Genomic DNA, 27316 nt, shown 5'->3' on the forward strand with positions numbered 1-27316 from the left:
TATGATACCATTGCCGCTTGTCCTTTTGCAATGATTCAGCACGGACAAATAGGCCCGATGGATAGTGGCTAGCACGGGGCCGATTCTCTTCATAAAGCGACCTTTTCGTCCATCCTCCTAGCCGCCCCCCTCGACGGCCGGCCATTACGAGAGGGAAATCCGAGTCTCGCCAATCTGCGCTGGGTGCCCACTCACCTCCCACCGCGCCCATGTCCGCCCCCATTGAGGAGATTCAGGCGGCCAAATTCGCCGGCGCCGACGCCCACATGGGGCCTCCCTCGGCTGGCGAACAGCAGCGACGACACGATGATGCCCCGGCGGCGGCGCCGACGAATGAGAAGCCGTCCAGCTCCCACAATTCGTCGGCCGACGCCCGGGACGAGAAATTCGCCGGAACCACGGCGTCGGGCCCGGCGGAGGCTGCGCCCCATTCGTCGGGCTCAACCAAACTGTCGGGATGGTTCCACTGGCACGAGCCCGGCACGAGCCCCGAGGAAAAGCGGTTGATCTTCAAGCTGGACTGGTTCCTCCTGTCCTACTCGTGCCTCTGCTTCTTCGTCAAGTGGCTCGACAGCAACAACGTCACCAACGCCTACGCCTCGGGCATGCAGGAGGAGCTCGGCTTCGGCCCGGGCAACGAGCTCTCCTGGATGAACACCTACTTCAACATCGGCCAGCTCATCGGCGCCCCCTTCGCCAACCTCATCATCACCGTCGTGCGGCCCCGCTATTGGCTGCCGTTCTGCCTCACCTGCTGGTCCCTCTTCGTGCTGTTCCTGTACAAGTGCAACACCGCCTCCGAGTTCTACGCGCTGCGCTTCTGCATCGGCCTGTTCGAGTCGGCGGCCTGGCCGGGCATCGAGTTCACCCTCGGCTCCTGGTACCGGAAGAGCGAGCTGGCGCGGCGGTCGGCCCTCTTTGTGATTTCGGGCGTCCTGGGCCAGATGTTCTCGGGCTACCTGCAGTCCGCGCTCTACAGCGGCATGGAGGGCCATGGCGGCATGTCGGCCTGGCGATGGCTGTTCATTTTTGACTTCATCCTCGCCCTCCCCGTCGCTATTTATGGTATTGTATGTTTTTGATGCTCCCCTTTTTAGAATTGACGTATGTGGTGGTCTTTGTTTGGGAGTTGACTAACTTTGCATTTCCTAGTTCTGTCATCCCGACACCCCCCACAACACCAAGGCGTGGTACTTCAACGAATGGGAGCGGCAGCGCGCACGTGAGCGCATCGAGGAGGAAGGCCGCATGCCCGTCGGCAAGCTGGACCTCACCGTCTTCAAGCGCATCTTCACGAGCTGGCAGGTCTACGTCTTCCCGCTGGGCTACGCGCTTTGGAGCTTGACCGCGGGCTCGTACGTGATGCAATACTTCACGCTCTACCTGAAGTCGACGCACTGGTTCACGATCCCGCAAATCAACAACATCCCCACGGCCATTGGCGCCGTCAACTTCGTCACCATGCTGACGACGGGCTTCGTCGCCGACAAGATCGGCCGCCGCGGGCCCGTGTGCCTGGCCGTGGGCCTCATCCTGATCTTCTGCTACTCGGTCCTGACGGCGTGGGAGGTGCCGCACGGCCTGCGCATGTTCGTCTTCATCGCCATGGGCACGTACGGCTGCTTCACGCCGCTGCTGGCGAGCTGGTGCAACGAGTGCTGCGGCGGCGACCAGCAGAAGCGCGCCTTCGTCCTGGGCCTCATGACATCGGTGGGCGGCGCCGTCGTCATCCCGTTTCAGCAGCTGCAGTTCCCCAGCTCGCAGGCGCCGCACTTCAAGGCCACGCACGGCTGGGGCAGCGCGCTGGCTTTCGTGGTCGCGCTGACGCTCTGGACTGGCTTCGGCATCCCGCTCATCCAGAAGAGGCAGGCGAGGAAGGTGCAGTCGGATGAGTATCAGTCGGAGACGGAGGTGGATGTGTGATGAGGACGATGATATCACTGGTCTGTCTTGTCATGTTTTATTAATCTATTTGTATTTATATAGCGAAACTCGGAATATTAGAACGGTTCATCAAAATTAATGCGTGCTGAACCCTTCACAGCAAGGGACGGTGTGTTTCCGAACCAAGTGGCAGTCTCGGTCGCATCTGCATGCCTGATTGAGCAAAGTACGGCTTCATCGCTTATGACACGTTCGGGATCCTCGGAACGGCCAAGATTCATGTATTTGTCACGAGGTAGTATGGAGCCATGGCGATGCGGCCCGTTTCTTCTCGTGATAGGCCTGTTCTACTGTTCCTCTCCATGCGTTCTTATTCCCTGCCCTTCTGAACGAAGAGATGAGTATTGCATGGGCAGTGTCGTTCAACAGGAAGAATGCATGTCCCGATTCATTACTAGAGGAGCAGCATCGGTTTCAGTGGAAAGAGAAACCAAAGTAGATTAAATATTAACACTAATAAGTAATGATTTCTGCAGCCATATCGTTTTCTCTGCAAAGCCCCCTCTCCAAATGAGATACAAACTGATTGATCATGGATTCTTTTCTCACCCCTTTTCTTGACATTCGAACGTCGAAGAACACAGGACAGGTAATGAGCGGAAGTATGTAGAACGTGTGCGCGGCAATGGGTTGCCTTTGAGGGCTGGGGAGGAGTGTTCCCCGGTGCTCGCACACCACTCGGCGAGAAGGCGGGATCATCAGTTCCAGCCGCCACCGTAGCCGCCGCCGCCATATCCGCGGTGACCCCCGTATCCGCCGTAGCCGTGATGACCCCCGTAACCACCGTAGTGGTGGCCATAACCTCCGTGATCCTCGTCACGCTTCCCCCAGCCGCCGCCGCCGCCGCCGCCATAGCCGCCGCCGTGGCCACCGCCGTAGTCCTCATCGCGCCTGCCCCATCCTCCGCCGCCACCACCATAGCCGCCGCCGCCGTGGCCACCGCCGTAGTCCTCATCGCGCCTGCCCCATCCTCCGCCGCCACCACCATAGCCGCCTCCGCCGTGGCCTCCGCCGTAGTTCTCATTGCGGTCTGTTTGCCTCGGTATTAGTGACCTGAGAGTATCATCGTGGGAATTGCAACAAACCATAGCCGCCGTGGCCACCACCACCGTATCCGCCACCACCGTGGCCTCCACCCCCGTATTCCTCGTCACGTTTTCCCATTCCTCCGCGACCTCCGCCTCCGCCTCCACGACCTCCGCCTTCGCCTCCTCCCCCACGGCCTCCACCTCCGTTTCCGGCACCTCCATTGCCGCCGCCTTCGTTACCACCTCCACCGCCGCCGCCGTATTCTTCATCGCGCTTATCTAATCCGGTACAGGTATCAGTCAGCAACGAGCACTTTCAGTCGATACGAACGAGAACGCGTCAGGGTGCGTTACCGCGACCACCGCTGCTGTGGCCGCCACCAGAGCCAGCGACAACTTGTCGCTTGGCTACCGGGGGTGGAGCAGCGCACGATGTGCCGGCAGGAGTAGGTTTTGGTCGTGGTGGCACGTTGGGACCGGCGACTTGTCGCTTGTCCCAACCTCCACGACCGCCGCCACCACCACCACCATAACCATCGCCATCCGCGGCTCTTTTATCTGATGGGCGCCCCGTTGAATGTAAAATCATCAAGGAATCAGGAGATGTGTGTCATGGTTTTGCTTACCTTTGTTCCAACCACCGCCGTAGCCGTTTCCCCAGCCGCCTTTGTTGTTCCAACCGTTGTGGTGGTCCCAATAACTGCAAGTACACACGTGTCAGCCAACAGTTGCCATGACAAGCGGGTGCGGAAAGGGTGTGGCGGTAGTACTCACTGGTGGTTTCTGTGCCAATAATCGTCTTTGTCGTCGTTTTGGTCGGTGTTGTCTGCGTCATCATCCCTCTTAACAGCCAAATTCAGGGGCTCAGGGGTCTAAGAATAGCATGTCAGATTTCCATACCCAAGTCATCACAATATAGGTAGAAGTGAGTGAGGGAGTGACTGAGTGAATGGGCAGATAGGCGAGTATGTATCGCCATCCCTGAAGATGACTTACCTCGGGAGCGGCGGCCCGCTTGTCGGCGGCGGGCTCGACTCCATTGCCGGGAAGGGGGTTGGCGATTGCGTTGGTGCCCAGGAGGAGGGCCGCAGCCAGAGTCTGTTTCTTGACCATAGTGAAGGTAGGAAGAAACTCGTATGATGTTTGAAGTTATGTTGGATGCAGGATGTAAGAGGCGTACTAATGGTTTTTCGCAAAGACCATACAGAGATTCTGTTCTGGTCTAACTGATACCATAAGGAGAAAAGGAAGAAGAAGAAACACATCTAGACATGCGTTCTCCCCGACTTAAATATCCGTTGACATAGCCAGAGAGACCCGGGCTCTCATGACTGTTCCTCTTCCAGTCGACGTTCCGGGTTTGATGGTGTGTACCATGGTAGTCCCTCGTCTCTTCCATCCATCCATCCATTCACGTCAAAAGCCGGTCATACATGAGCCCAACCAAGGCATCTCGACGCGGCTGCGAAGCATCTAGACCGCAGGTTATCCTCGCCTGGGGAACCAGAGCCGGGTGACCGGAGGGCGTAGCTCCAACTCTCGTGGCAGACGAAATGCTGACCAGAGTCTAGAATTGAGGCCGTGAGCACTTGTCGAGAATAGATGACAATCGTCTTGGAAGGCTACGTCGTAAGGCGCGTACCAACGGTTAAGGCTGTGGTCCCCCCTCCCCCTTTCCGCAAAACCCGGCGCCAGCAACACGCGAGACGGCAGTCGATAGAGTTTGACGATGCGACGGCACTGCGGACAACTGCGGAGGACGACGTTAATGTTTAATGTGGCCGAGGTCTGGGTGGAGTCCCCTGACCCGGCGGTTTTATTATTGTCGATCTCCGCCCGAACAGAGTTTGCTTAGACATAACGCGGTGTCTGGGGCCCGTGGTGGGACCCGTGGCTCTGGCACTTGGGTCATCCTGTTGCAATGACATGGTGGGTAAGGGATCATGACGAAACTCGGCCGGACTATCCACCTCCCCCGCGACGATTCCGCCCCTACCCTCCTTGCCCGTCTTGGCTGCTGGTTGCAATCAGGGTAGTACTTAGAGTTCTGCTGCTCCATGCTCTGCTAAGAATAAAGGGTTCAATCCAGTTGAAGTTACCGAGAACATCGCCAGGCGTCCCCCCCTTTTCCTGACGACCCAGACATTTGGTTTTGGGTTGCGATCGTCCGCATCAGTCACTTCTTAGACAGGGCTGACAAATCCACACAAACGATCTGGCCCAACTCGATGAAGCTTATACATGCTTCGGAGCCGGCACTACCGGCTGGGGAAGCGAGGCTCGTCTCCTCATGGACATCCTCCCCGTCGGGTTTTACGCGTAGGGCCGTTATAAGGCCGATGGCCAAGGTTGGAATGTCTAAGCCGTCCAGGATCGACGCGCCTTTTCGTAGGCATGATGACGAGAGTCTCGGATCAATAACCTATGAGTCCTCTTACCAGTACACCTCCAGGCTCCAGCCTTTGTGATCCCAATTACACAGCCTCTCCTGAATTAGTTGCGGGTGTTCCGGAGTGAGGATGACCTATCTTCACACAACATTTGGCACAAGGTTAGTCTAGGTCAGTTAGTGATGACAAGGGCTGATGCTCGAGTATAGAGCTGTCGTAATAAAGTGTCATGACCTTATAGCAAATAACTGCTTTGACGTCCCAAAGTCTAAGGCGGACGAGGCCTCAGCCTCCAGCCTATCCGCCAAGTCACAGCTGGGGCGAGATCCAGGTAAGTCTTGGCTTCCAGTACACATCTGGGGCGTTCCTCTTGGGTCATTCATGGATGTTAGTCGGTAGTTGACCGAAGGGCGTTAGACTTTGGAGTAGGTTGGTTGTTGTATCTCAATTCGTGGTAGTGTATGCTATAAGTTGGGTTTTTTTCTCAGTGTCCCACCCCTCCAATACCCCATGGCTGAAACTGGGGATCTCCAGGCCCTCTAGGCACTGGCCCCGGATGCGGTGGAGGCGCCATCCCGGCAGCTCTTGCTGCGTTTTGTTCGGCTTCTCTTTGAGCACGTCGACGCTGCAGCCATTGCCGGTAGAATAGCAGAGTGACGACCAAGCCACACAAGGCCAAGATGATGAGGCTATCGATGATCCCCTCCAACTCGTCGAATTCCTCCCCAAACGGTTCCCCATCGCTCCCTACGATGTTCTCATCATACATGTCATCGTACCCATCTTCATAGTAAAGATGCTCATCCCTTAGGAAGTTGTCGATCCATTCACTCGGGGACCAAGTCTTCTTCGGCGCTAGAGGAAACCATGTTAGAACTACGTTGAGTTTCAGACGGGAAGAAACTGCTTACCTGGCTCATCCCGGATAGAATTGATCTTGCCATGCGTGAATGTATTCCACGCGCTGCGCATGCGGAGCTTCAGGAGGCTCAGCGTGACAGGCAAATATGCCTCGTCATTCGTCTCCAAGGCCTGATCGTAATACCGCTTGGCCAAGTGGAAATCTTGAACCAGCCCAACGCCGTTCTCGTGCATCCAACCCAGATTGTAGAGAGCCTGCGCACTTTGGAGATATTCTGAAGCCCCAGAATAGCACTGGGCAGCTTTGTCGGCAGCTGCTTCGGTGCCCACACCATTGAGATAGTAATCGCCCATCTTCACTAACGAATCGATGTTAGCCTGTACGGCTGATCGGGTCCAGTAGATCAAGGCAAGTGCCGAATTCTGCAAGAGGTTGGATCGCGGCGTTGGCCGCTTTAGCCACGACGGGACCGTGAAACTTGACTTCATAGTGTCCAGCATGTAGGCCACGTTGTTCTGTGCCTTTTCGTATCCTTGCTCGGCAGCTAGAACGTAGTCCAGCAAAGCCAGTTCGTAGTCCCCGTCCTCGTAGGCCTGGTTGGCTTCGGTCCAGGATGACACAAACGGTTCGGCTTTCTCAGCAACGACCTTGTAGTACTGCATTGCCAGATTGCAAGTCTTATCGCGGCCGACTCCATGGTGAATCATCTCAGCGAGATAGTACTGCGCTTCGATGTTACCGTAGCGCGCAGCAGTCTCGAAGTAGGAGCCGGCAATACGTAAATCATCAGGGGTACCTTGGTCAAGATGAAGAGCACCCAGCACAACTTGAGCGGGACCGAAATCCGTCGCTGCGGCTTTCAGTAGATCTGTGGCCCTTTTCAGGTTCTTTTCGACCCCGTAGCCTTTCAACAACATGAGGCCTAATCCCCACTGCGACTGAGCATCGCCATACTTGATGCCGCGCTCAAACCACTTTCTCGCATGCTCGAAGTTCTGCTTGTACTGGCCACTCTCACCTCTCAGCCACATACGGCCGATATAGCCAGCAGCTTTTCCCGCGTACTTGTCCAGTCCCGGCTTGGCGTTCTCGGTAGTTCGGCCGTCCTTGGCGCGCCAGAACTTCGTGGCAACAGCCAGAAAATAACGCTTGGCCACATCGACATCCCTTGGAAGCCCGCGCTGGCCATCGTAGTAAATTCGTCCCAGATTGAAAGAGGCCTTGAAGTCGCCCTTCTGCGACATCAAGTCGAGGTACTCGATGACGTCGTCAATGGAGGCGTAGGCGTCGGAGCTCACGCTGTGCTTCAGGGCATTGATCCCCGAGCTGACAAAGCTAGCCCCTTCTCCGTAGGCGCCGCCATCCTCGTCAGCGATTCTGTAACCTTCTTGGACAATCGACATGCCGCCGGGTGGCCCGGACCGAATCCAAGCCATGGCCTTGTCGGCGACCCTCTTATAATACTTGCAGGCCATGTCGCAGTTTTTCGTTACACCAATGCCGCTGTGGTGACGGGCCGCTATAGTCATCTCCGCTCTCGTATGACCTTGGTTCGCAGCAAAGGTGTGGTACAGCAGTGCCTTGGCCTGGTCCCTTTCCACGGCGTCGCCAAGTCCCGTTGCGTACATCAACCCAACCATATGCTGGGCGGAACTGTTTCCGTTGACTTCGGCCAATCTCTTGTTGTGGTCAAAGGCGGCCTTGAAATTCCTGGGGTGGGAGAAGTTGCCAAAGAAGTTCAGCTGGCCGAGGAGGTAGATGGCGTCAGTGTTGTTCTGGTCGGCGGATCGCTGGAGCAGCTTGACGCCTTCGAGTAAAGGTCCGCTGATGGTGGTCGCCGCCGCCGCCGGTTCCTGGGGTGGTGCGCTGGTGCGCAGGCTCGGTAATGCCTTGAGCGCAAGGTTGAAGATGGATCCGAACATGCCCGTTTGTCGTTTCGTCTTCCGGTAGAAGGGGGTCTTGACCTTTCGGAACTCGACCATGGCGGCATCGACTAGCTCCCATCCTAAGGGTCTGTTAGTCCTGTCTTCTATGCCATGCTCTCTCTTCGTCAGGTCCTACCATTCTGATACGGAGTCCAGCCTCCCTGGGCTTCGTAGCCAACATTCGTTTGCGACTCGACTTCGTCAGTGGGGAGCTTGTCGGTGGAGCCATCTTTACCGAGAACTTTCTGCTCGGTAGCATACGCGATGGCGAAAACCTGCAAAAGCACTGTGGGTAGAAAGGCGAGAGGTCAGTTGTGTTTGCCCCATGGAGAGAGGGTAATGGTATATGAACTAGGGCGTGGTACTTACGGAAGACCGCGAGAAGCCAACGCCTCATGATGGCTAACTATGCTATATGCGAAAGGTAGAGAGCTGTAATTGTGTCATGGTACCTGGTAAAATGCCCTGGAAAATAAAAGCGAGAGGGGTGAATGGTGTTGGTTGCGTTGCCCGGAATAAAACGTCCAACGTGGTCACTTTGCGATTATCCGGAAGTTGAGGCGCCTGCTTATTTGACTGCTATTGACAAGCAGCAGCTGTGCTGGGCAAGCTGTCCTCAATGCAATGACGGGCGCGACGTCAGCCGAACTGAACGGCCAAGCTCACTAATCGACCAGCTAAAACCCGCCCGACGATTGGCTGTTGGTCCCTAAAGCATACCGTACTCAATAATATGGGGCGGTACGCCAAGCTGCCAAGCACCTTCTAGGCGGGCAGCGGGGCAGGCCGACCCTCTATTTTTGGTACTGGAGGCTCAAAATAACTTGAATTGAATGAATTTTATAGAGGTGAAAGGCAACTGACTGGCTATCGCAAAAGTTTATGCATACCAAGTTTTCAGGTTCATAAAACACAACAGCCAAAAACCTGACTGTCTTACTGCGGTCTTACATTCCATACCATTTACTTGCCTACTCACGTATTGGACCATTCCTACACTGAAGCTGCGGGAACTCGCAGAAGCATCTGAGAAGCCATGTTCAACCTGTCGTGTGTAGATGGGTTCCGGTATCCGGGCTTAGAAGAGGTCTATGTCCTAGACCTATTACCCTTGGCCCAAGGGCCCGCCACCATTTCGTCGGACCAGAAGCTTTGCGCCTTCAACCCTCTCAGTCTTAGACCTGGTCCGGTGACCACGCTGCAGACCAAGCATGGCAACCTCACTTGCGCAAAGGCTTTCGACCTGGTTGGGGCTGTTGTCTGCACGGCTGGAGAGGACGGCAGTGTCTCGTTATGGGACCTGAGGAAAGACCCACGAGAGGCTGAAGTCGCTCGTTTGACAGGTACAACGAAGATATGACCTATACGAGGGCAGATAGTTACTAACTAACACGATCATATACAGACAGCCAAGCGCCTGTACTCTCGCTGGCTTGCTCAAGTACAGGCTTCTCTGTTGTGGCGGGCACTGAGCTAAAGAACAGCCAAGCATCTATACTCATCTGGTGCGCGCACTTGCCTTCCCGTACGTGAAGGTCATTTTACTTACAAGATATCAGGGACGTACGCTCCACGCCTACACCGCGGCATCAGTATAAGGAGGTTCACAGTGACGATATTACCGAGGTGAGCTTGGCTAGAGAGTCTTATCATTCAAACGGATATTCTGACTGACAGGGTAAAAAAGCTGAACTTTCACCCTACAAACCATAACATTCTTCTATCTGGTTCAACAGACGGTCTGGTCAACATCTATGACACCCAGATCACTGATGAAGACGAGGTTGTGATACAGACGCTGAACCATGATGCTTCAATACACCATGCAGGCTTCCTGAACGAGACCGAGGTATACGCGGTCTCGCACGACGAGAGGTTTGCACTGTACAATATCGCCGAAGACCAGGAAAAGGGGTCAGCAACCAATGACTTTGGCGACATGCGACAAGCGTTGAACTGTCAATACATCGCCAATGTGACTGCCAAGGCTAATGGTGCAGGAGCTGTCATTGGTGCCGGAACTCACGAGTAAGTCAAGTACGCTGACGGCATAATATTCTAGCGCTGACAAGTGTGCTAGGAACCAAATGTTTGAGATGGTCCATCTGACCAAGGGTACCGAGTGGGCGTTTGATAAGGAGAACAGCGTGGGACTGCCTGGCGCCCACTCCTCCGAAATTGTACGAAGCTTCTGCTTCTATGACGAAGCACAAATGGTCTTCAGTGTTGGAGAGGACGGATATATCAAGTCATGGAAAGCCGCAGCGTAGCTTTGACCTACCCATAAATCAAGCAATACAGACGCCTCAGCCAAACTTGTCATGCTTGCTCTTGACCTTGAGCATAAGCAGTTGTTCGTGGTAGTCGCCTTCCCGTCGCGCCCGCTTGAGGGTTCTGACTTCGTCTTCCTCAAGTCGCCTGCCCACTGCCTCTTCGAGCTCCTTGCGACTGATCTTCTCCCGCGCCTTTTCTTCCTTGGTAGCCTTCAATTTGGGCTTGAAGCGCGCCTGCATGCGGACCCGTAGTGTAGTGTCAAAAGTGATGTCAGTAGCATCGCCACGGACTTCTGGCGCAGTATTGGCCTTGGTAGATTCTTTGACAGTGAGAAAGGTGTCGCGCAGTGTTTGGAGCTGGAAGGTGCCTGGTGTATCAGTCGTAGGGATTGCGTTCCAGGTCTCAAGCGGCGAGACAGCCTCCGAAGTCGCGCTGAGAATGCCGAACTTGTCGCAGCTAAGATACCTGATTGGTTTTGCTCGTTAGTGACTTGAAGAAGATATAATCTGATTTCTTTGGGGGCGCTACTCACTTCTTATATCGACCCTTGAATCGGAACTGTTCGGTGCCGGAAATTTTGTTGGCGATCCAGACCTGGCGCACGTCATGAGGTTCTGACGTATCTGGGTTTCCGTCGATGATGTTCACGACGGGATCCGTGAACACGGTGCCGTTTGCGTCGCATGCCAAGCAAGTCGGAGGATCTGTCGGGAGCACGAACATCACCGGCCCAACAAGGTCGCCTACAGCGTCGGCAGCGACCCAACTGTCATCGTCGCCTGCGTCTTCCTCGGTTTTCGCGACGGCGCGCTTGGTTGATTCAGCTTCGGCATTCGATGATTCAGCTTCAGTTCTCTTCCGCTTCTTGGGCTTTTTATCGCCCTTGAATGATAATGGCTTAACCATACTGGGGCTCGTAGGCTTGCGGCGATTACAACTAAAGGGTGTCAGAAGATGTAGATGCAAGTATGCCAAAACGGTTGCTGGAAGCTAAGCGACTTCAGCTGGCCGTGGTGGGGCCTTGACGTTGGTTTAGCGGTCTCCGATTACCTAATGCACCCTGATAGGCACTACCCAAGACTTGATCCAGGGTAGCAACCAGACCCCCTGTTAGGTTATCTGTTGGTGCCAAGGTGCTTTCCCCAGGTCCCGAAAGATGCCGCTCCTCTTTTCGGATAACATCCTTACTTGGAGCGCCAACATGGAAAGCCGACGGTTTCCTGTGGACGCTCGCGTGACACTGAAAGGGCATTCCAGTACATAATTATCTGCCTCCGAGATTCTGCGTTTCGGTTTTGGTTCTTCTAGGTTTCAAATTACGTTCCTGTTTTCCCAGTCCCGTCAATACGTCTAGATAAAAAGCCACACTATGGCAACAGCACAGCCAGTCGTTGTTTCCTTGAAGGATCTTAAGAATGGTAAAAGGCCCGATCCACTTGGGGAGCCGCACCTTTAGTGGACTGCACTCACACGATAACAGGAGATATCTCGTTCGAGACTCTGCAGGAGGCATTTGGCCCAGAGTCACTGGGAATCTTGGTAGTGAAAGATGTGCCCGAAGAGTTCGCTGGCCTGAGACACCAACTCCTGTCCTATGCTTCGTACATGGGCAACCTGAGCGAGTCCGACTTTGGTATGAATCACCGTCTTCTAAGTTCTACTGGGTAAATGCTTATTGAATTCCGCTTTACTTTTGATATAGAGAAGTTTACAAATGAGGCTGCCAAGTATCTTGTCGGGTGGTCGCTCGGGCGTGAGCAGTTGAAGAACGGTGGAGCAGACGACCTTAAGGGGTCTTTCTACGCAAACTGCGCTTTTTACGTCGACCCCAGCCGGGAGGCCGCCACGCCCACGGAGCGCTTCACTCTGAAGGACTTCCCCGAGTATCTGGCGCCCAACTCCTGGCCGCCGAGCGAGATGCTGCCGGGCTTCAGGCCGACGATGGAGCAAATGTGCCGACTTATCATCGACACGGCCGTGCTGGTGGCCAGGGCTTGCGACAAGTTCGCCGAGAAGGAGATTCCCGAGTACCCCAAGTCCTACTTGGAGAAGGTCGTGCAGTCTTCTTCCACGACAAAGGCGCGTCTTTTGCACTACTACCCAATGACGGAAGAGATCATGAAGCGCGGCGATGAGGAAGATAACTGGTGCTCAGTCCACAAGGACCATGGCTGTTTGACCGGCTTGACGTCTGCCATGTTCATTGACGAGCTGAAAGTCAACGCCAAAGTACCAGACCTCAATGGAGACGTTCCAGAGAGACTGCCAACCTTGGACGAACTCACACAGTCGCCAGATCCGCAGGCTGGGCTGTGGATCAAGAACCGAAAGGGCGAGCCGGTGCAGGTCAAAATCCCCAGAGACTGCATCGCCTTCCAGACCGGAGAGGCACTCGAGAGGATCACGCGCGGCAAGTTCAAGGCCGTGGAACACTCGGTACGTGGAGCATACAGCAAGGGCGTTGCTCGAAACACTCTGGCCGTCTTCACCCAGCCGAATCTAGAAGACGAGGTCGATCTAGACCAGCACATAAGCTTTGGCGATTTTGCCAGGGGAATCATTGCCAAGAACACAGTTTAGGTGCTCACAACACAATGCAAATAAACATCATCCTCATCGAAGTATTCTTATTGCTTGAGAGGCCTATACCTTCATACAAACCATTGTAGCCTGTTGCGCGGCGGGGCCGATGTGAACAGACGTTGACATAAGACTACAACATGAGAGTCAGTAACACGCGCGTTGCCAATGATTTGCAGAACGTAAGGCGGGAGCAAAGATAAAGGGGCATGTTTTGAACATAGTCATTCTATTGGTTTTTCTGACCATGTCGCGTAGTTTGGGACTGCGTGCATGTGCAACTATGGAATACTTCAATGAGGCAAGTATGGTGGCATGGAATGGCATCTTGCATTACTACCCCGCCACCTGAGTGTGAGTTTAATCAGTAATCGCGTCATAGCCTGCAGATCAGGTGGGATAAGAACGAGGACGTCCAATTCTCTCCTCTCAACCATTCTACCCCTCTACCTGTTAAGCAAATTCGAAGAAATTAAAACCAAAGCGAACAGCAGCAGACACCAGTAACGACACCAACTCGAAACCATGGCTGTCCCTCCCAAATACGCCGCCCACAAGCTGCGCTTCCGAGCCCCGGCTTCAGGCGAGACCGCCCCGGGTCTTAGCTCCAGCATCCACACGCTCGAGGTGTACCTGGACTACGTCTGCCCCTTCAGCGCGAAGCAGTTCAACACACTGTACCACACGGTGGTGCCGCTGGTGCAGGGCAGCTCGGAGTGGTCGGCGGGCATAGAAATCATCTTCCGGCACCAGGTACAGCCGTGGCACCCGTCATCGACGCTGACGCACGAGGCGGCCGTCGCGGTGCTCAAGCTGGCGCCCGAGAAGTTCTGGGCCTTCAGCGACGCCCTCTTCCAGCAGCAGAAGGACTTCTTCGACGTCAATGTCGTCAACGAGTCCCGCAACCAGACCTACAAGCGCCTCGCCAAGGTCGCGGCCGGCGTCGGCGTTGACGAGGCCAAGGTCTACGGGCTCTTGGAGATCAGCGACAAGCCCGGCCCGGACGGCTCGCTCAACTCTGGGAACCAGGTCACCAACGACCTCAAGGTTTTGATTAAGATGGCGCGGTTGGTGAGCATCCACGTCTCGCCCACCGTGGTCTTCGATGGTGTTGTCGCGAATGACATCAGTTCAAGCTGGACGAAGGAGCAATGGACCGAGTTCTTGACGAAGAACATTGTTTAATCGACCGATGCTGCAGGGGAGTTCGGAGCACAAGACGTCAATGACTACAACGATTAATGCGATGGAATGGAAATGATAACAAAAATATTATTGTCCTATTTACTATATACTTCATGGGTTCCAATGTGAATTGTCCAGTCTATAATAGGTCTGCCCAGTGAGTGTCTGTCTCAACCACATGTAGCATTTGACAGCAGATGCGGCATGAGCAGTTGCGCTAAGGCCAGCACTCAACAACCCTGTAAAACTCAGAACAGTAACACACGACATCTCAACTCTCAGCAGAGATTGGGGATAACGGCGTATCCCACAAATCTGCCAACATGGTTCTCTTAACATCGCTGAGAAATGCCGGACAATTAAGGCCCCTGGGTTTGCGGTTGTGTCGTACCTCGATTGCCCCCCGTTGTGTGTCGTCGCGCAGTCTCACCCAGCTATCATGTCGACGGCTTGCATCCACTACGGCGACAAAGCCGGCAGCTAATGGCTTAAAGGCGGCTCCTGAACGGAAATATAGTAAGGCCCCTAGTATTCTCTTTAATTTTTATACAACTGTTCCTCTGCTGAGCGAATCGTAGTGTACCCAGAACGACTTTGCATCTACCATGCCGGAACAGGCCGAGTCACGTTCCTAGCATGCTTAAAGCTGTCGACCATTTTTGTTTTCGCCTTCTTCGGCTTCGTGGTGACACCCACTTATATAGAGAAGACCGGATGGGGTGACACAACTCTACGAAGTAAGAAATCTTCACCAGTCATCAGACTCTGACTCCGCGGAATGCTGACACAAGCCGATTCTACAGCCGTAGCCGCCGCCATCGGACCCCTGGTCATCGTGGGCTACCTGACGTCGCCCTTCGTCTCCTTCATGCACCTGCGGCTGCCGCCGTTCGCCCGGGTGTCCGAGGAGGCCCTCCGCAGCTTCGTCCGGCGGCTGCCGGCGCAGGCGCAGGCGACGGAGCTCGACATCACGACCATGAGCGCCATCGCGAAGCCGCGGGTCAGCAAGGTCAGGCTGTCGGAGCTGCGCCCCGCGAACCAGCGGCTCGGCATCGTCAACTACGTCCGCGACACGGCGGCGGAGAACACCACGCGCAAGTGGTACAACTTCCGGGCCGTGGGTAAGTTCAATGTGCAGCACAACAAGTCGCCCAGGGTGCGCGGAGTTTGGGAAGAGATCGCGGCCATGATAGCTAAGCAAACGGCTTAGCTCGTTCACCGAGGAAAACTTGGGTGTTCGATTGCCTTTCGACTCAATGCCTCCCTCCCTGCTGCAGTTCTTCTGGCTTGCCGGGGACAAGACAAACGCAGGCTCGGGACCAGTTCCCAGTGTGTTTAGATTAAATACGAAGGTATACCCACGCAACTCGAAAAAACGCATGTATATTCATGTACAATGTACTTATAAGCATTCAATCTCGTAGCCTTGAAACCAAGCATTGCACCTTTTGGCCTTAGTAAACACTTCACACATCACATTGAGAGAATACATCTCCAAGGTGTGGCCAAACAGATAGGCTGAACCAACGAATCTAATCTTGGCTGTTTGTCTAGGCGTGACGTACGCATCAATAATATCTAGAGTTCGCTTTGTAGCCCCTATTACCATACAGGCTGACATAAATACGCCTATAACAGCAACCCAAGCATATCCATCAACTCCTTAACGCCACGAATTTGCAAACGAGCTTCAGAACACAGTTACCGCACTAACGTAACCGTTCTTGAGCACTTCGAACACGAGGCCCGGGAATCCAAACAGGGTGGTTGTCGAATCCTCATTGCCATCAAACTTCTTGGCAGCCATACCGCCGCTGCTGTCTTCCCAACCACCCAGGAACTCACAACTACTTCCCGGACTATCTCCCCAACCACGGTTGAGAACCATGCCGCGCTGTCGCTGGTTGACTTCGGATTCCGACTTGAATGTAGTCTTCCATTCTTCCCGTAGCCGCTCTTCAAGGTCGTTGAATACGGTCTCCGAATTGGCGACTGGATCCGAGTCTGAGGACAGATAAGGGATCTCCCATCGGCAACGGCGATGTCTGTTGAAAGGATAAGATCCAGGTACGTTGGAGTGGAGCACCAGCTTTGTAGCAACAAGTCGATCCGGCATGTCTGTTTTGATTGATCTTTCTCCGGGCAACGCGTCCCCATTCGACGCTGCCGCACGGGAAGGCGGCGGTCGTGAAGGCAGTACCGGGGGTGAGACCAGTATGTCAAAGCCCAAGTAGAAGTAATTAAAGAAGCACTCTCCAGAGACGTTTCCAACGAACTCTTCCTCGATTGCTTCATCCTCCGAGTCATCAGAGCCTGTCATCTGAGCCGAAGACTGATCGGTGTCTGTGAGGTCATCGGGTCGTTTGTAGTTGCTACCGGTTGACCTGGACCTACTGTGGCTGGCTGTGCGTGTCTTGTGGATATACATGCGCTGGTCGTTTTTGCGGTATATGGCATCCGGAGGGCCCAGCTCTGCTACCAGCTCCTGTGGCGTCGTATCTCCAAGTATCACCCAAACAGACGAGTTGGTCCACTTCTTGTAGAATTGTAACCGACCTCCTCCATGAATCTTTACTAGAGAGATCTCGTCGGGAACCACATCCTTACTCTTGCTGAACACGAAAGCCGACTTGATGGTTGGGAGCACATCAGTCCACAGCGACTCGCGAGCTTCGGCCCACGACTTTCCGTTGAAGATGGCCATGGAACAGGCTGTCTGACTGGCAGATGATGACAGAAGTGCTACGACATCCTTGTCCGGAGAGTACATGTCCTCGGGCAGCGGGAAACTAAACGCAACCCCGGGGTACGATAAGACGTACGTTCCAACCCCATTCATGTCGCCTTCGGCGGGTGGAATGTATTCTCCGGCATAGGTAGGTCCCATCAAGCGGTGATAGATGGTTCTGAAGCCTGGGCCTGATGATGACTCGGCACCCAGTTTGGGAGATGATATGCCCTGACCAGGCAGAGGCGGCGGTTTCACGAGCTCCTTCTCAGACTGTCCATATGTAATGCGGTTCTTGGTAAAGTCGATGACTTCGATAAGCCTCAGGCGCTGTTCGGGTCCGTCGAAGCGTAGTCGGATGCCGTTCGCAGGCAACGTTAGGATTACGGGTTCGGTCACGGGTTGCGTCGGCGAATAGACTAGGTCAAGCTTCGGAAAGCGCTGCGGCTCGGCTTTCAGGCGAGTCAGAATGTCATGAAGTGAAGCACCAAGCACTTTGATAAATGTTAGCCGTCATTCGTCCTAATACCGACGCAAGCAGCGCAAGCAGAGCTTACCCATGAACCCCAGAGCAACGCCCGGGTGGAGCGTCGCGGTGAAGATGGCCGCCGCCGACATAATAGCAGCAACCGGGACTAGCACCGAGTCGAGCTGGGCTCTAGGCAGATGGGAACAGAGATCGCGGCTACAGTCGCAGTGATGGTCGCTCAATACAAGGCCAAGATGGGCAGGCAGGATCGAGGTTTATGCAACGATGTTGAAATGAAGGTCGTGATGAATATTACGTGACAGGATACTGTCGGTGCATCCTAGAGTCTAGGTACTTCCAGTGGCCTAGTAACTTGCTTGAGGAATCAATGGAAAGCAAGCTGGTAAAGCCTTATGCAGAGTCATACCTTGTTTGCGGAAGAAAACCAGCAATCAGCCGGTTAGAACAGGCAATAAGTACCTGTAACTAGAGTTGGGGATGACTGATTTACATAAGGGGTGAGCGGCATGCCAGGCGCCGGCTCAACATCGTCATTTGACGTATCGCACTGCCGCGGCCGGAGGAGCTATGGGGTCACGGGCCAGTCCCAGCTGTCCTTTGACTGCTGGGAAATCGATGCTTCCTGCAAGGGGAGAAGGGGAATGGGGAAAATGGGGGGTGGGCAGAAGAGGGGTCACCAGGCGCGCATAAGAATAGCGGCCTAGCATAGCATTGCTTCAGCCGTAAGCCCGTCCCGTTAACCTTAGGCGTCAGGTCAGGCATGTGTGTAGGTACTGTACTCTAACTCAGGAGGAACATGAAGGAAGAGAGAGGTACATGCATGTATGCTCAGCTAACCCCCACCTTCCCCGATAAGCACCCAGGGTAATGCCAAGGCCAAACCCCTGCACCGATAATTGCCACGGCAATCGCGAGTTTATGTTATGAATTTGGGAGATGTGGAGAGCCCGGATCGCGACTCCCCCAAGTGGATAGCATAGGGATATGCAGTGGGACGATTTGAATTCGGCCAGCAAAGCCGCGCCCTGACCATTGCGTGCAGGTTAATTGATTGATTTGATGCTCAACCTTACATTTTCAGCCATAACATCCGTGCAGACGTTACCCTTCCCTAATCCTACCTTTGTCAAATCTTGTTTGCGCTTCCCAATCAGTCCTGTTGCAATTGGCGACAGTAGCTGCGCGCGAGGCTGTCTTTTTGGAATTCGCCGAGTATCTCTCAAACTCTTCAACCGCCCACAATCTGACCGCCCAACATCATCGTCTTACCTCTGCTGTCACCATGAATAGCCGCGCCACGCGGGGCGAGAGGCCCTCGGCCGCTCCCACGCGAACTGGTGCTGCCGGGCGCGCCAGCGCGAGGCCAGCTAATACTGGCACGCGCGACAGCACGAGGCCAGTTAACAACCGAACGTCCGCATTACGACACCCAGTGCAGCAGAGCGCCGCCCCTCCTCCCGTATAGACCGCACTGCCGCGCCCTCACCCGCCCTGTCGGTAGCTTCCACCCCAAGTGCCAAGCGCAAAGACCGCGAGTTCGAGATTGAGGGTATCGGCGAGGAGACCAACATCAACGTCGTTGTACGTTGTCGAGGTCGTAACGACCGCGAGGTTAGTGAGAACAGCGCCGTCGTTGTCGAGACCCAAGGCCGGAAAGGAAATATCGTGGAGCTCTCCATGGGGCCAAGCGCCCTGAGCAACAAATCATATAACTTCGACCGCGTCTTCTCGCAAGCAGCCGACCAGGCTTTAGTCTACGATGATGTCGTGAAGCCCATCTTGGAGGAGGTAAGTTAAAAATACACCTGCCCAGAGAAGAAGCCTGGCTAACGTGCCTGCCTAGATGCTTGGAGGATACAACTGCACCATCTTCGCCTACGGACAAACAGGAACCGGCAAAACATACACCATGTCTGGTGACATGACCACCACTTTCGGCATGCTAGCCGATCAAGCGGGTATCATACCGCGAGTACTCCATTCGCTGTTCAAGCAGCTGGAGGAGACCGATAGCATTGTCAAGTGCTCCTTTATCGAGCTTTACAACGAGGAGCTGCGCGATCTCATCACCAAGGAGGAGAACATAAAGCTCAAGATCTACGACGATACATCCCGGAAAGGCCACGCTACAACGGTTGTGCAGGGAATGGAAGAGTCGCACATCAAGTCAGCAGCAGACGGCATCAAACTCCTCCAGGAAGGGAGTTTGAAACGACAAGTTGCTGCAACGAAGTGCAACGATCTGAGTAGTCGCAGTCATACAGTGTTCACTATCACTGCTTGCATCAAGAGGACCGGAGAAGATGGGGAAGACTATGTCAGTGCTGGCAAGCTCAACTTGGTGGATCTTGCTGGCAGTGAAAACATCCAAAGATCTGGTGCCGAGAACAAGCGAGCGGCCGAGGCTGGCTTGATCAACAAGAGTCTGCTCACCCTGGGTAGGGTTATCAACGCTCTCACCGATCGCAATTCGCACATCCCCTATCGAGAATCAAAACTCACCCGCCTGTTGCAAGATTCGCTCGGAGGACGCACAAAGACTTGTATCATTGCTACGATATCTCCCGCCAAAAGCAACTTGGAGGAGACTATATCAACACTTGACTACGCTTTCAGGGCCAAGAACATCCGGAACAAGCCGCAGGCCAACCAGATGATCAACAAGAAGACTCTATTAAAGGAGTTTGCTTACGAAATCGAACGCTTGAAGGGCGAGTTGATCACCACGCGGCAGAGAAATGGCGTATACCTATCGAATGAGGCATACGAGGAGATGACTGTCGAAAGCGAGTCGAGGAGGATTCAAACCGAGGAGCAAGGCGCCAAGATCGAAACCCTAGAATCGAACCTTCGTAACAAGATCCAGGAGCTCTTCTCGCTTACGTCAAATTTCATGGGGTTGAAGGAGGACCACGACGCGACAAGGTCTCAGCTCGGTGAGACGCAGGGTGTGCTTGATCAAACCGAATTGGTTCTGGAGGCGACGCGTAAGTCGCTTGCGGAAGAGAATCACATTCGCAAGGCGCACGAGAAGACAGAAGAAGAAATGCGGGCGGTTGGCGGTCAACTGATTTCGACACTTCAGAAGACTGTTAGTCACGTCAGCGGCTTGCATGCCAAGAACAAGCGAAAGTCGGATATTCAGGCCTTGAATCGGAACAACTGGGGCACAGCCCAGGAGCAAGTATCTGATGTCACGTCATTGGTTGAGAGTCGGGTGGATGAGTTCCGCGGCGAGCAAGAACAGCATATCTCTAACATCTCAGAGAGGATGCAATCATTTGTGCAGTCCGAACTTCAAAAGCTATCCTCCACACAGAGCTTCCTCGAGACCAACCTGGAGCTCTTCGCCGAGTCGAAGAAGGAGCTTACAGAGCGGAAGGAGAGGTCGAAAGAGGAGATGGACCAAGTCCTCGAAGAGATCCAAGAAGTCCGTGACCACATCAAGGAGAGAGTTGGCGAGAGTCTCCAGACCATTGCTGGAGCTGCCGAGAAGATTGCCCAGGATGTGCTAAGCGAGTTGGGTGCCTTCCACAATCAGCTGCATACGTCGTACGCGTCTCTCGGAAAGGACTTCAAGGCGATATTCGAGGATTTGCTGAAACACATCACATCTCAAAAGAAGGAATCGGATAGTCTCCGGGCACAGCTTGAGGAAGCCAGCGAAACGATTGTCCTATCGAATCAGTCCATCTCCAGCAGGATCCAGGAGGTCATCAGCGAGGAGAGGCGCCAGGCTGCCGAAGAAAGGCAAGATCTGCTACTGCAGATTACCAGCCTCATCAACTCTCAAGCCGAGCTTCAAGAGTCCCGGCTGGCGAACAGAGCAGCCTCGATCCAGCAAAGCATGCGTGAAAACAACAGCGTATTTGAAGGCAGTGTCTCGAATTATTCGCAGGCCATGGATGGCTGGAGTGAAAAGGAAGGACAACTCTTGGGCGACGTGGCCAAATCGCGAGACACGATGAAGACGAAACTGCAAGATGATTGGAACGTAAGTGATTTTGTCCTGCTCCATAGAAGATGTGTATTGACAAGTTCCCAGGCTGCGAACAAATACAGCACCGCCATCCAAGCCACAACCAAGTCGGTTCATGCTCAGACTGTGCGTGTTGTGGACGAGCAGATGACGGACCTGGACGAGCAGATGACGTCGCTTGATGACTTCGTGACACGCGCTAAGCTACAAAACTCGGAGCATCACAATCAACACGGTGAATCGCTACAAAGTCTATCCGAAACTGTTGAGGAGTCGTATGACAACATCGGCGCACACTTCAAGGGCACCTTCGCCCGTGTGCAGGAGCTTGAATCCGAGATGGGCTCTGCCACAGAAGCAGCCAGGGATGCCCTTGAACCCCTGGAGGAAAACCTCTGCCAACCGTTGTCCGAGTTGCGCGAAGACATCAGTGGTACTGCACTACAGGAATACAACCCGACAGGCGAGACACCCAAGAAGATGTCTTACGAGTATCCGAAAGACCTCCCGCAAACCAAAGACCATGCCAAGCTGATTGCCGAACTCCACGGGGCGCCATCACCTACTCAACCTGCCAATCCTCCGAGCGGTGTCTTTGCTGATGCGGATCTGGCCATGAGCGAGCACATGTCCCCATCGCATCGAGACTCTTTAGATGACCAGGTCCTCCCATTGCCAGACCGCAACCCATTGTCCATGAGCCTACGTGAGATCCACCCAAACGTCAACTCTACCGCGGCTTCGGCTTACAATCCCCGAGCCAGCACAACTAGCAGCATCAACGGATACAGTGTGGTTATTGGGCCTGGTTCACTTGCAAACGAAACCTCGGACGTGGACAGCGAGATGCCGCTTTTTAAGAAGAGCAGGACAACCCGCTCCATAGGTGGTAAGGGCAACAAAAGAAGTATATCCGCCCTTGAAGGCCGTGAGAATGTCCCACCTCCCATGACGGTTGTGGGATCGGGCACTGCAGGCAGGGCTGGGGAGATCTTCGCGCAGAGCGTCTCTAGGAGAAAGAGCCCCAGGCTGAATTAGATGGTCCACGGACGGAATATTGCCGATGGCGTGGCCGCCCAAAGTCTCGTACGCCGGCCACTGTCTGGAAGAAAAAGGGGAGTCTGAGTAGATTCAGGCGACGTTTTGAAGGGTGTTATTAGGAGTTGCACATAGGTTTCCTTATACTGTAAAGGAGTTTGGTGTGTTGGAGTATATGTAGTCGGTCACGGGCAGCACGTGTTGATAGTTTGGTGGCAGGATGCTTTTTTCTTCTGTCGATAGGGATAGCCAGTATGCTTGATACCCCCTGATTTCGCGGGTCTACAGTGTGTGTGTACATGCCTTAAGAATAATATCGATGTTTCATCCCCCGACTGGCTGTTCGTATAGTAGAAGATCAACTGTGACGAGTATCGGTCGGTACGCGGCCGAGGACAACCAGGTCGTGCGTGTGGCATACCAGATTTACTTATGGTCCATCCATACTACTATCGTCAGACTGCACCCTCTCACTGCTCTTGGGCCCGCCCCGTTTCCCCGGCCGCCCCCTCCTCTTCTTCTCGGGCGAAGCCGTCGAGGCGCGGCTGGCCTCGCCGCCCCGCCACCCCCTCCGCACCTTGATGGGCCGCAGGAAGCCGTCGACGTGCACGGCGCCCATCATCTCGTCCTCGCTGTCGATGTCCATCGGTTTCATGCCGTCGCTGCGCAGGCTGTGGATCTGCCGCAGGTGCCGGAGCAGGTTGGCGTTGCGGGTAAAGCCCTTCGGGCAACCTTCGACGGTGCAGAGGAACTGGGCGCCCCCGGCGGCGGAGGACACGGATCCGCTGCGCGCCCGGCCTCGCGATCGGCTCCGCGAGGGGGCCCGCGAGTCGTCGGATACGACGCTCGAGGACCGGCCGCGGCGGCGTCGGTCCTCTGCTATGTCGTCCTCGCCCTCCTCGGATTCCTGGTGGAGGAGCTGCGCCGTGCTGGGCAGGTCCATGCCCGGCGCGTATTGTTGTAGTTTGTCGGGCACGGCCGGGTCTTCGTCCATGGTCCGCAGCTCCAGCGCGGGGCCGCCGAATAGGTCGGCGCACCGCCGCGCGGCGCGGTCGAGGGCGGGTTGGGAGAAGCCTGCGACGGCTGCGGCGCCTAACACGTCTCGCCAGTCGCGCGGGTTATGGCGCCGTCTCTTATTCCTGCCGCCGGGGGTCCCGGAACGATCGGAGGAGGGGTCGCGCGACGCCGGGGCTGCTCTGCGCCGGGGGGCGGTCGGTTTCCGTTTGGGCTTGAGTTCAGACGCGTCGCTCTGCGGCTCGATGCCCGTCTCCGAGCCGTCGCTGAACACGGGCCTGGGCTCTTTGCGTAACCTGGCGACGCGGATTGCGTATTGCTTGTCTGTTTCTCCCGGGATTCGAGGGTACTGCTTTTTAGGCCTGCCTCTGGTCTTTTTGGGCTGGGGTTCCTTGGCTCTGTCTTCTCGAGACACGGTCTCAGGGTCCTCGGCCTCTCTGGACTGGCTCCTCTTCAGTCTCATAGCCAGAGCTGATCTGGCAGGCCTCCCGGGTGCTCTCTTTTCGTGTTGCGCGCTCCTTGTTGTTGTATCCGAGGCCATGGAGCTGTCCGACTCCGACTCCGACACGTAACTGACGACTGTGGTCCTAGACTTATGCAGAACCATCAAGGTAGCATCGAGCTTCGACAAGATATGCCTAGTCGAAGGCCGGAGTAGGTCGTAGGATAATGCATCGTCTGCGGACACAACAAGCTTGAAGTAGCGCGGTCCCGCCGGCACCGAACCCGAGCCCCGATCCGAAGAAGCACTGTCGAGGTCGGAATCAAGCTGCTCTTCCTTCTTCAGCGACGAGCCCTTCAAACCAGGCCGCGATCCCGAGACTCCGTCCGAGTCCGACTCGTCCAGCGCCGCGTGGCCTTCTTCCTTCCCGTCCGCGTCGTCGGGGGCCGCCATGATCATGTCGTCGTCTTGCCAAGGCCTTGCCTGAAACTTCTCCTTGGCCCATCTCAGCGCCGTGGCCGACACAGCTTCCTCGAGCGAAAAGCTTGCGGCACCTTCGGCGCCGGTGATGGGGCGCCTGACCGTGAAGCCGTCATCGCGGTCTTCGGGACGCTTCATGAAGTCGTCGGGGGGCACAGTGGCAGCGGGCATCGGCCATGCGGACCAGCTGCCGTGGGGTTTCCATTGATCCGCTCGAATGGCCTCGCCCGTCTGGGCATTGATATCCTGTGCGTTCCCAAGTAAGTAAGCCATGAACATGTCCAGTCGTAGAGAGAAAACAAACCTACCAGCTCGGGGGCCGGCGCACGACCAGAACCGTCCTGTCGCTTGAGGGCGAATGCATTGTACAGATGCACGGCGAGTTCACGATTCCGAATCTCTTCCAATGCAACGGAGGTGGCGATCTCTTGGCTGGCCATGTCCTGCCAAGTGGACGACGGCCCATCCCAGCGATTGGGGCGGTTGTGGCCATCCTCATCGGTCGACGGCTCATACTCATCAGACGAGACCGGTGCCATCGTGCCGCCAAGTGTTGAGTCCTGAGCGCAATTGCAGTAATCTTTGCCTACAGCGTCGCTCACTGATACTGATGGTTGGGCGATTTTTCTGGAAACGTCCGTTTGTGACGGTTGGGAGCCGTTTTAAGTGTAATTGTTGGTAGGATTGATCGGGATCCACTAAAGTTTAATATGTGTAAAAGGACTGTATGCCGCATAAGATTGGTTCTAACAGCAACATCGCGCTGTACAACTATAATCCCAAGCATCTTCTTTTCTCAAATACTTTGCTGGGCTCTATTGTATCAAATTAATCATTCTTCCCTCCTTGACATTCGGCAAGCTACCTCAGATTGACGGTTGTGTTGTTGCATCGTTGACCTAACCAGGGGAGGGTATTGTCATCTCCGTTCGGTGTGGTTTCCGGCCATAGACGACATATCTAAACCCAAATGTACCTGCTGTTAGTGACAAGACCTTGTTTACACACGTATCAGATGGCAGAACCCCAATATTCTCTCCAACTTACCCAGGAAAATATGCCTCGTAATCATTGATGTTGGTCTTGATCTCGTGCTTGGCATCCTCAATAATCTTCTCAACCTCCTCCGGAGGCAATCCCAGACCTGCTATCATCTTCAGGCCGATCCCTCGGGCCCCTTCGTAGATGTTGGTCCGCGTATAGTCGCCAATCAGCCTCTGACGAGGCTCCTTTGGCCACGTGCCGAGGGGCATCATGAACTTCCACTCGACAACATCAACAACTAAAATACAAAACAAAAGGTTAGAAGGGGGTTTGTGTTGCATGGCGAGTACTTACACCCGGTCTCTACAAGCCAATCCCTGTAATTCCTTGATACCTTGATGTCCCGGCCTTGTGCGGCGGCGCCCCTGATTGCGTGACTTGCCCAGTTCGATGCTGCCGAGCCTAGACGAGAGCAATATGTTTAGCCATGGAAACACATTCCATTTGTATCAGTGTCGTGCATTGTATTCATACTCACCCTCTAAAGACCGCGTGTTCGAAGTGAGCTCGAGGTCACCGTCCATGTACTCGATCCAACCCCCCTCGGAAAGGTTTTCGAACGCGTGTCTCATAACTTTGCGGGGGTCGTTAAAACATGTAAATACCTATGTAGATAAGGAGTAAGTTCTTTTGGTGACCAGTTGCACGATTGGGCATCCAAGCATGCATACCGCTCTCAGGTGTACGTAGTCAAACTTGTACGGCGGGAAAACCCACTCATCCTCCGAGTCTTCTTTGATGAACTCGCAGTTGGGCGGTGCGTTGGCTGGCTGAATCAGGCTCAGATCTGTCCCCACGACATGGCTGGCCGGATGTTGACGAGCTTCAAGTTGTGTACATACACATACAATGGTCAGTCTCTATACCTTTTTATCAGGGCGTGGCTTGTGTCCGGAGATAAGACGATCGGGGGATTACCGAATTCGTTGGCCCATATGCCTGTGCCTGTCGCCACATCTATCACGAATTTTGGCTCGCGTACCGGCGCCAGACCAAGCCTTCCCCCTAATACAAGCTCAAAAGACGCGTGCTGGAGATCTAACCGATCTTGCTCTGCCTGCAAAATTGCGGTAAGCGGTGACTTATTCATATTCTTGTATATCATGGTTTGTGTGTGTGTGTGCACTCACGGGGTCATTGGGTAGGAAATACCGGCCTTCTCGGAAAGACTGGTAAGTCCTCCCCGTTGCCTCCAAAATTGAGTCATGGGTCTGAACGGATGACCCGGAGGGGATTCGTACCAGTTCTTCTGGTATTTTGAAGCTGGACTGGCCGGCACATGCGGGCGCCTGAAGAGTATCTGGAATTGCCGGTAAGAGCTGCGAGGGGAAAATCGGAGCGCGGGTGGTGCCTGGTTGCACAGTATTACGGCTGCCGGAGGAATATCCTTCCAGTTGCAGCGAGAGATCTGGTGTTAATGCATACTCCAGGTTTGTGGCAGGCACCTGATTCTGGCCGAAGTTCTCAGGCAATTGGTATGACGAGAGGGGTATGCTCGCGGAAGAAGTGGTTGCCTGTAGAATTGTTGCGAGTTGATGGGCAGAGCCACCATCGTTGCCTTCAGCCAATGCTTGATTGCCATATCGCTCATCGCTTCCTTCCCTGGATTTATTATGCATCTTGGCATAGAGCGTTGCTTCCACTTGGTCTCTCGCACCCACCAATATCGAATAGATTCCTGTCGATTCTCGGTCCGGTCTGGGAAACCCTCGAGATATCCTGTCGAATGTCAAAGGGTTGCATTCAGCTGGGGCCTTCTCCAGGCGAGGGGCCAATAGTGTCCAGCTATGTTCCGTCCCATTCGGTCGGGTCAAGATGTTCATAAGCAAATCCAAATCACTGCCGTTGGGTGTCTGTCCTATCTCTGAATATTGGGATTTTGTTGCGTAGAATCTAACAGCCTATGCCGACGC

The 27316-nt window shown here is 54.6% G+C and overlaps 13 protein-coding genes across 13 annotated transcripts; 6 read left to right on the forward strand and 7 right to left on the reverse strand.

Annotated features, from left to right (window-relative positions):
• Window positions 1-209: 209 nt before the first annotated feature.
• On the forward strand, window positions 210-1923 carry PG985_012479 (permease of the major facilitator superfamily; the record flags this gene model as incomplete). Its single annotated transcript, XM_066832245.1, has 2 exons — window positions 210-1070; window positions 1153-1923. The coding sequence occupies 2 exons, from the start codon at window positions 210-212 to the stop codon at window positions 1921-1923; spliced, it is 1632 nt and encodes a 543-aa protein (XP_066680295.1).
• A 719-nt stretch (window positions 1924-2642) lies between these two features.
• Window positions 2643-3242, reverse strand: PG985_012480 (uncharacterized protein; the record flags this gene model as incomplete). The annotated part of the gene is made up of 1 exon (XM_066832246.1): window positions 2643-3242. The coding sequence occupies one exon, from the start codon at window positions 3240-3242 to the stop codon at window positions 2643-2645; it is 600 nt and encodes a 199-aa protein (XP_066680296.1).
• A 70-nt stretch (window positions 3243-3312) lies between these two features.
• PG985_012481 (uncharacterized protein) lies at window positions 3313-4085 on the reverse strand (the record flags this gene model as incomplete). Its single annotated transcript, XM_066832247.1, has 4 exons — window positions 3313-3380; window positions 3599-3672; window positions 3747-3844; window positions 3969-4085. 4 exons carry the CDS (start codon window positions 4083-4085, stop codon window positions 3313-3315), a joined length of 357 nt encoding a protein of 118 aa, XP_066680297.1.
• A 1761-nt stretch (window positions 4086-5846) lies between these two features.
• On the reverse strand, window positions 5847-8546 carry PG985_012482 (Protein sel-1-like 2; the record flags this gene model as incomplete). The annotated part of the gene is made up of 4 exons (XM_066832248.1): window positions 5847-6217; window positions 6274-8229; window positions 8286-8435; window positions 8519-8546. 4 exons carry the CDS (start codon window positions 8544-8546, stop codon window positions 5847-5849), a joined length of 2505 nt encoding a protein of 834 aa, XP_066680298.1.
• A 639-nt stretch (window positions 8547-9185) lies between these two features.
• On the forward strand, window positions 9186-10419 carry PG985_012483 (WD domain-containing protein; the record flags this gene model as incomplete). Its single annotated transcript, XM_066832249.1, has 5 exons — window positions 9186-9492; window positions 9555-9654; window positions 9709-9775; window positions 9837-10177; window positions 10230-10419. The coding sequence occupies 5 exons, from the start codon at window positions 9186-9188 to the stop codon at window positions 10417-10419; spliced, it is 1005 nt and encodes a 334-aa protein (XP_066680299.1).
• A 36-nt stretch (window positions 10420-10455) lies between these two features.
• PG985_012484 (uncharacterized protein) lies at window positions 10456-11329 on the reverse strand (the record flags this gene model as incomplete). Its single annotated transcript, XM_066832250.1, has 2 exons — window positions 10456-10888; window positions 10956-11329. The coding sequence occupies 2 exons, from the start codon at window positions 11327-11329 to the stop codon at window positions 10456-10458; spliced, it is 807 nt and encodes a 268-aa protein (XP_066680300.1).
• A 463-nt stretch (window positions 11330-11792) lies between these two features.
• On the forward strand, window positions 11793-13003 carry PG985_012485 (uncharacterized protein; the record flags this gene model as incomplete). The annotated part of the gene is made up of 3 exons (XM_066832251.1): window positions 11793-11841; window positions 11904-12056; window positions 12126-13003. 3 exons carry the CDS (start codon window positions 11793-11795, stop codon window positions 13001-13003), a joined length of 1080 nt encoding a protein of 359 aa, XP_066680301.1.
• Window positions 13004-13528: 525 nt separating this feature from the next.
• Window positions 13529-14188, forward strand: PG985_012486 (uncharacterized protein; the record flags this gene model as incomplete). The annotated part of the gene is made up of 1 exon (XM_066832252.1): window positions 13529-14188. The coding sequence occupies one exon, from the start codon at window positions 13529-13531 to the stop codon at window positions 14186-14188; it is 660 nt and encodes a 219-aa protein (XP_066680302.1).
• A 605-nt stretch (window positions 14189-14793) lies between these two features.
• Window positions 14794-15398, forward strand: PG985_012487 (uncharacterized protein; the record flags this gene model as incomplete). Its single annotated transcript, XM_066832253.1, has 3 exons — window positions 14794-14815; window positions 14893-14925; window positions 14992-15398. 3 exons carry the CDS (start codon window positions 14794-14796, stop codon window positions 15396-15398), a joined length of 462 nt encoding a protein of 153 aa, XP_066680303.1.
• A 480-nt stretch (window positions 15399-15878) lies between these two features.
• Window positions 15879-17534, reverse strand: PG985_012488 (uncharacterized protein; the record flags this gene model as incomplete). Its single annotated transcript, XM_066832254.1, has 2 exons — window positions 15879-17410; window positions 17474-17534. The coding sequence occupies 2 exons, from the start codon at window positions 17532-17534 to the stop codon at window positions 15879-15881; spliced, it is 1593 nt and encodes a 530-aa protein (XP_066680304.1).
• Window positions 17535-18688: 1154 nt separating this feature from the next.
• PG985_012489 (uncharacterized protein) lies at window positions 18689-22423 on the forward strand (the record flags this gene model as incomplete). Its single annotated transcript, XM_066832255.1, has 4 exons — window positions 18689-18819; window positions 18840-19194; window positions 19250-21400; window positions 21452-22423. 4 exons carry the CDS (start codon window positions 18689-18691, stop codon window positions 22421-22423), a joined length of 3609 nt encoding a protein of 1202 aa, XP_066680305.1.
• Window positions 22424-22853: 430 nt separating this feature from the next.
• On the reverse strand, window positions 22854-24898 carry PG985_012490 (RNA polymerase I specific transcription initiation factor; the record flags this gene model as incomplete). Its single annotated transcript, XM_066832256.1, has 2 exons — window positions 22854-24605; window positions 24668-24898. 2 exons carry the CDS (start codon window positions 24896-24898, stop codon window positions 22854-22856), a joined length of 1983 nt encoding a protein of 660 aa, XP_066680306.1.
• Window positions 24899-25319: 421 nt separating this feature from the next.
• Window positions 25320-26917, reverse strand: PG985_012491 (S-adenosyl-L-methionine-dependent methyltransferase; the record flags this gene model as incomplete). Its single annotated transcript, XM_066832257.1, has 7 exons — window positions 25320-25335; window positions 25407-25641; window positions 25698-25805; window positions 25882-26008; window positions 26075-26226; window positions 26322-26460; window positions 26534-26917. Coding segments are annotated over 7 exons (1161 nt in total), but the record flags the coding sequence as incomplete, so codon positions are not given.
• Window positions 26918-27316: the final 399 nt, after the last annotated feature.

Source organism: Apiospora marii, assembly GCF_038362585.1.
Source record: "Apiospora marii strain CBS 49790 chromosome Unknown utg000009l_segment0_segment0, whole genome shotgun sequence".
In the NCBI taxonomy this organism is placed as follows: domain Eukaryota; kingdom Fungi; phylum Ascomycota; class Sordariomycetes; order Amphisphaeriales; family Apiosporaceae; genus Apiospora; species Apiospora marii.